Source organism: Musa acuminata, chromosome BXJ1-8 (genome assembly GCF_036884655.1).
Source record: "Musa acuminata AAA Group cultivar baxijiao chromosome BXJ1-8, Cavendish_Baxijiao_AAA, whole genome shotgun sequence".
NCBI lineage: Eukaryota > Viridiplantae > Streptophyta > Magnoliopsida > Zingiberales > Musaceae > Musa > Musa acuminata.
Genome location: NC_088334.1, coordinates 50,433,501 through 50,440,347, shown reverse-complemented (window position 1 = coordinate 50,440,347; position 6,847 = coordinate 50,433,501). Strand labels below are relative to the sequence as shown.

Genomic DNA, 6,847 nt, shown 5'->3' with positions numbered 1-6,847 from the left:
TAAAATAATAAAAATAAATTTCTAAAAGAATGCTCCGATAAATACTACTGCTATTATGAGAGAATTTATCCCTCTGCTTAAAGCGTTTAGTGAATCATATTCCTCTCATTTGCCAAGCCATCGATATGAATCTTCTTTTTTTGGAACACAAAGCAATTCTATTGGAACGATTTATTCCGAATTAATTATTACGTTAATTCCGCCCGTGGATCGGTCACCAACACGCAAGACCCTTAGCGGGTCGGATCCGGCACCCGGTGCGGCCACGAAGAAGAAACCCGTTATGTCGCGTTGCAAAGAGTCACGCCTCGCCCCCGCTCCGTAACCGCTACCGTCGAATCCGAGGCGCTCTCGGGCCCGACGCGACGACTGGGTTTACGTGTCGGCCTCCGGTTGGCCCTTTCCCGGTCGTCGGGATTCACAGCCCGGAACAGACACCCCAAAGAAAAGGATAGAAAAAGAGAGACAGTCTCACTCTCTCTCTCTCTCTCTCTCTCTCTCCCCGTCTCCTTCCCCCAAATGACTCATCCCTAATTTTCTCCAAAATTGCATCTTTTTCGTTGCAATGCTCGATCTCCGGTTCCGATTTGGCGCGGGGATCTGATTCCTGTGACTTCTTTGATCCCTTTTGGTGCTGAATTGAGGTGGGTGGAGTGGAGGGGAGCGGGAAGGCGATGCTGGGAGCAATGGACGGCGGGTGCCACCATAGCTCCGGGGAGAGCAGCGAGGAGGAGCTGTCGGTGCTGCCGCGGCACACCAAGGTGGTAGTGACCGGCAACAACCGGACCAAGTCGGTGCTCGTCGGCCTCCAGGGGGTCGTCAAGAAGGCTGTCGGCCTCGGCGGATGGCATTGGCTGGTAAATTGAGTTCCCTTTGCTTGATCTCTATTGATCTATTGGTTTCTCGGTGAATAGTTTGTTCTTTTACGAGATCTCGAAGGGGTTCTGTTTTCAATTTGGTGGGGTTTCGGTCAAAATCAATTTGGGTTTTGTTTGCGGGGATTTAATTGCGCAAAATGCTGCAATTCGAGGAGTTTACGGCTCTAATGTGATAGGGTTTTCTTCTTGTTTTCTTGGACTAAGTAAAAGATAGACTGACAGTGGGGATCTTGATAAAAGATGATCATGACCTTTTCTTCCGCTTCTTTTTTCTGGAATCAAACCCGCATTTGCTTAGCTGCTTTTACGTTTACTAATTTTATATGAAGTGACTCAAAGCTTAGGTTTTCTTATGAAAAGCCATAATTTGTTAAGCTGCTTCGACATCTTTGGTTTCTGCAAGCAAGATTCATCATAGTAAATTTTTTCTTGTTTTGTTCCTCTTCAACAATTTTGCTTTATTCAAGATGCTCTGTTAGGATTATTAAGTGACAGAGCCCAACAATTGGTCTTTGTTTGAGATCTGGTTAAATGTTAACATCATTTGCACAACGAACAGTTCTAATCGCAATGAATTTCTAGCATGATCAAACGTGGATGGCAGTCATAGTGAATTTTCCCCTTTTTTTTGTCTCCCTCTGTTTATTACTAGCTCAATAGACTTGTAAATTATGTGTGGTTTATATTTGTAGATCCAGAACTTTCGAGGGTGAGAATTTTCTTCCTGATGGGGCATTCTGCATTCTCTAATTAGGGTTTAGTGGGTTGATCCTGTTGGCAGGGAAGACAGAAAGCAAAGGGGTTAACTTTTTCTTTGAGTGAATATCAACCTTAATTTTCTTTTTCTAACTGACATGATTATCTCATTGTTCATCTGAGTAAAAGATACACTCTGAACCTTTCATTTTTGTTTCCTGCACTTGCTACTTGCTAATGTATCCTTATTATTCATTATATGGACCTTAAATTTTCTGCATCGCTTGTTGGTCTCTCTGGCTTTAATCTTGTTCTTTCTTTTTCCAAGTTCTTGTTGTCATTGACATCATTCATTAAGTGCACAATATACCAACCTGAATGAATTTGCATGGAACATTTCTTTCTTGGTTCTCGTAATCCGAATCTATTATGTGTACTTCAGGCATTATTGCTGGGTGCGATCACTTTGGCATTCTATTACACAATAGCTAAAGTGCAAAATAAAGTTGCTGAAAACATTATCAAAGATGTACTGTGTCATATTAAAAATATGTAATTAATTGTCCGTAAGAACTTTTGGTGCTTAATGCAACAGATAGACCTTCTGTCAAATAACAAATTCCCAATTTAATTTGGGCGTACCAACTGTTTCCAAAGTTGTTGACTGCATTGCTAGTTTATTTATTACTATGATGGAGAGCTAGAAAAAACTAGTGATGGTCCTGCACTGGTAGTTTTGCGTATCTTGAATGATTGTGGCATCTAGATGCAATGACTGTGGTTTCAATGTCGTATGATTATTTATTTTTCTTAACTTTCTTAAGTAATTCTGGTCTTTGCACATGACATATTGTGGTCTATGAAGAAATCTGTTTCACTATTGGCATCTTAATATATATTGTAATACATGAAATTTCAGGTTCTTACTAATGGCATAGAAGTGAAACTGCAAAGAAATGCCCTTAGTGTCATTGAAGCCCCTACTGGTCATGAGGAAGATGATGAGATTGAATGCGACAACATGCACTGGAATGGTTCGGATGTGGGTAAGTTTACCGCTGGTCTTGTCTCCGTCAGTTAATAACTTCTTTCCTCATTTTTAATTGTCATTTTTTAACCATGTGCTATATAGGATCAAATCACCATATCAGGAACCGGATTAATTTACATCATCATTTAGGTAGAAATTATTACTGATATCAAGATATCTTCATAATCTCATATATGCCCTAGATCTTTTGCTTCAAATAGCTATCCAGGGTACGTACTAGTTTGTTCGGACCTGCCCTAGTCTTTGTTTTCCCTGTTCTTTGGTCCTCTGTGCTTTGTATAAGGGGCAATCATTTTGTTTCATGTTTTCCAGGGTATTACTCTAGGAAAGCATTTGTTACTTGATTAGCCAACGATTAGTTTTTCATTCGACACAAAAAAGTAATAGCATGATCATTGCTTTTAAGCATGCTTATATGGAATTCCATTTCTTGGAAAATAGAAGTGCACTAATGACCAAGGCTGTGAAGAGTGATGTTCTTTAAACACATCTTGACAGACTAGAATTTTTCTTTACAATAAAGAAAGGTACATTGGTTATGTCTTTTGGCATGGTTTCATCATGTTTTGGCCTTTTGGACTTTATTTTTATTGTCACCAGTTCTTGCAGTGTGTGATGATGTGCAAGCACAAAAGCCACACAGGTCAAGAGTCAGGCACCATAAAGGGTCATCTAACAAATCCTTGAGCCGGTCTCAGTCCTGTGATTCACATTCTAAGGGATCTATTTCATCTTCCAGGGGTGCAACGGTAAGCTTATACCGAAAACTTTTGCATAAACAATTGCATTGAAAGACAATCTTGAACATGATTCTGCTTTTGGGTCTTAGCACCTGACATCTTCTGCCTTCATCAAGGAATGTCTTACATTTGCTTCTGTCATCTGAATTGTTGTACTCTGGACCATTTTGTGTACAAATTTACGATTGGATGCATTGAACAAGTATCTTGGTGTTTCTTACGGAGAAATGATGTAAGTGGTTGGTGCAGAAAGTTGACCTGAGCAAGCTGGAAACAAGAGCATTGTGGAGATATTGGCGTCATTTTAATCTTGTAAGCTCTAAATATTTTCTTCGAGTTAAAAATAGTACTGAATCTCTTTCATTGATGCTGATCTTCTCTTTTCCAGTGTATCATTTTTTATCTTCCTGTCTGATTTATATTTTTTCTTCTGCAAAAGGTGGATGCCAGTCCTAACCCTTCTAAAGAGCAGCTAGTTGATGCAGTCCAGAGGCACTTCATGTCACAGGTAATCTTGTATTTCCTCATGTCGGTTTCTTTGTTCATCGAAAATCCAGAAGCTTGACGCAGCCAACTCAACTGCTTCTTGTGTTTCCTGAAGCAATTGGACGAGTTGCAGGTTATCATAGGGTTTGTGCAGGCTGCAAAGAGATTGAAGACAGTCTGCAATTGACCTGAGAGGAGCTTCCTACATTTTATCTTGCTAACAAATTGGTAGTAGGCCTTCGCTATCTGTAGCCACATCGTGTAACATATGTAAGATGAGTTTGGGTGTCGGAACAAGTTTGGTTACTGATTTGGGGAGCTAGAATTTTCCTGTTCAAGTCCTATAATGTAGATAAGTACTGCAGTAAGGGCCACTCAGGCAGTATGCTTGGGGACATTATCAATGGTGCACTGCTGAGAATGAGTAAGAAATGTCATGTTCTTGTTCTTTAGGTGTCAAATCCTGGAACTGTTATCAAAATGGATGTCTTGTTTTACGTACTTCTGTAGTATATTGTGGTTCTTATCACGGTCGATTCTGAGATGCCTCTATCTCTCTCTCTCTCTCTCTCTCTCTCTCTTGTGTTAATGGTGCTTGTCGCACTTTTGGTAGTTCTGTAGTTGTGTGATCCGATGATAACAGAGAGAGAGAGAGAGAGAGAGAGAGAGAGACAGAGAGAGAGATGATATGTGGATATCGAATTGGCTATGGTGAGACGACAAAAGTGGTCTCCCATCCAACAATGCGGTGGGGACAAACTGGTGAAGGGGAGCATGTGATTCTGTCTCCTCTTCGTTTCAAGAACATATGCGAGGACAGCAGTTGTGTTAGCCACCGGTGGTCATCATCACACGTCCCTCTTCCTTCCAAATTGTTCCCTCTATGTTTCCTTCATGTGATCTGTTTCTCCCATCGTTGTCAGCATCTCTGATATCTGCATCACTTCATGTATATTGCAATGTTGATCCTGACATAAACAACAATTTATTGCTCCACTAGTTTATGACTTCTCAAGCAAGTCACCATTCACCTACCAAAACATGCCATTTAGGCATCTTATGATTCATGGACTTTGCACCAACTCCTCCCATCAAAACCAACACTGACATATTACCTGATGCCAACAGGACTGACTCCACATGCAGCAGCACCAAAGTGTATTACCCAATAGGAAAACAGGAAAATGGAGAAAGCACACAAGATGCCAGTAAATTCTTCAGTAATCTGATTGCATAAGCAGACAAGTTTGGCAAAGAAAGTTATCACAGCACAGTAAAATTTTCTAAATGAGACATGACATCCAAATCAGTAGAAAAAAGATACAACCAACAAATATACCATGTCAGCTGAAGTCTAAACATAAAATATTTGGTGAATATCGACTATAAAAGGCAGGCACACACATACGATTAACACCCTTCTCTTTCCCTGCTACTATCTAATCCACTTTGAAAGTGAGCGTTGGAAGGATCAAATTGAGAATTCCATCCGACATCGGATCTTAATATAGATCAGTACCATATCAGACATTCGAAAACATCTCGAATCCAAATCAAGTCGGACTGATAGACCACTGAGACTCTACCATCAACTTCATCCCCTAACAATCTAAAAGTAATACGATGAGGAAATGCAATCAGATATCAGGACATCTATGATTCAACCGTTGCCATTCCCCAGCCACGGCTTCTTTCCACAGTGTGACATTATAGTTCCCATTAGCCACCGCAAATATATATATTCCCTGTAAGCGACCACCATGAAACTCTTCAAACAGTGGTGTGAAAGTTAACAAAACATTACCCTCTCATCCATCACCTTCCCCTGCCACTGTCCATATCCATGATTGTCGCATCCTGTGAAGCACTGGCAATGGAAGATTTTGGAATCCCCGAGTTGGGTGCCCAAGCTACATCTCTTACCTAGTCAGAATGCATCCGGAGAGTAGGAAAACAGTCCCATCTTCCGATTACCATTGTAAAGCTTCCACACTTTTACAGTGCTATCACAGCCACCAGAAGCAAGCTTCTCTACTGGATCAAGCTGTCCTGCACTGACAAGGGGCCAAAGCTGGAGCCCATGCGGCAGAAGTCACCCGATCCTTGTGGTGTCCCAACCACCATCATTTCCTGCAGTAAAGATGGAGGAGATGTTCCCATGCAATAGAGTTGACAGAACTATTCTGCTCTGTGAAAACATGGGCCTGAGTCCACTCATCTGGTTTGTTCCCTTCTTTGCATATGATCACCCGGCCATCACAGTTGCAGGATGCGATCACTGTATGCAATCTACCAAACTGGACCTTGATGGCAACTCAGTATTGCAAGGTGTTGATGACAAGAGCTCATGGTATGCAATCTACCGAAATGGACCTTGATGGCAACTCAGTATTGCAAGATGTTGATGACAAGAGCTCATGGTATGCAATCTACCAAACTGGACCTTGATGGCAACTCAGTATCACAAGGTGTTGATGAGAAAAGCTGCCGACACCAATAATCTTGATGGTCGTATCAGAAGATGCTGTGGCCATGCGGTCGCCAAAGTAGTCCCTCGCCACATCATGGACCACATCTTGGTGACCCGTCTCTATTTTCTGGGAAGGCATTGCTCCAACTCTTCTATACCTCTTGCAAAATATTCCTTGATAATTCAAGTTCCTATAACCACAAATCAGCATTAAAATTGTGCAATCAAATCCGATTGGAAAACTAAGCAGTCTTTTCAGCTCGACATAACCATCGTGTTACTCCAATTATCCAAAATTGCTTAGAACCGGAAGACTGACAAAAGAACATAATATTACATCTCTGAAACCGTAACATATTTCCAGTATTTATCAGCAATTTGACAAGTAAAAAACTTCCAGCATGTTAATTGCAAGAGGAAGGAAAAAATTTCAGCTTTTACTATCAGTTGATTCACAAAATCAAACGGAATTCAAAAGATAATCGAAGTTCATAAGAAAGTCTAAACAAAAATAACATGGACGATC

The 6,847-nt window shown here is 40.9% G+C and overlaps 1 protein-coding gene and 1 pseudogene across 4 annotated transcripts; one reads left to right on the top strand and one right to left on the bottom strand.

Moving 5' to 3' along the window:
* Positions 1-482: 482 nt before the first annotated feature.
* Positions 483-4,352, top strand: LOC135588630 (uncharacterized). Of its 4 annotated transcripts, none has more exons than XM_065080840.1 (6): positions 483-857; positions 2,494-2,620; positions 3,226-3,374; positions 3,603-3,677; positions 3,805-3,873; positions 3,967-4,352. In XM_065080840.1, exons 1-6 carry the CDS (start codon positions 675-677, stop codon positions 4,036-4,038), a joined length of 675 nt encoding a protein of 224 aa, XP_064936912.1. In that variant the 5' UTR covers positions 483-674; the 3' UTR covers positions 4,039-4,352. The 4 variants fall into 4 exon arrangements, with proteins under 4 accessions (XP_064936912.1, XP_064936913.1, XP_064936914.1 ...); XM_065080841.1 differs by having other exon boundaries at positions 485-857; positions 3,235-3,374; XM_065080842.1 differs by having other exon boundaries at positions 485-857; positions 3,615-3,677.
* A 392-nt stretch (positions 4,353-4,744) lies between these two features.
* LOC135588629 (protein transport protein SEC13 homolog B-like) lies at positions 4,745-6,166 on the bottom strand (annotated as a pseudogene).
* Between the last annotated feature and the right edge of the window lie 681 nt (positions 6,167-6,847).

What these genes read in the sequence shown, in the direction of transcription:
- LOC135588630 (XM_065080840.1), top strand. Translation starts at nt 675, where the DNA reads ATGCTGGGAGCAATGGACGGCGGGTGCCACCATAGCTCCGGGGAGAGC. An exon ending in TCGGCGGATGGCATTGGCTG is followed by an intron (nt 858 to 2,493) that starts GTAAATTGAGTT and finishes ATGAAATTTCAG; the next exon opens with GTTCTTACTAATGGCATAGA. An exon ending in ATTGGCGTCATTTTAATCTT is followed by an intron (nt 3,678 to 3,804) that starts GTAAGCTCTAAA and finishes CTTCTGCAAAAG; the next exon opens with GTGGATGCCAGTCCTAACCC.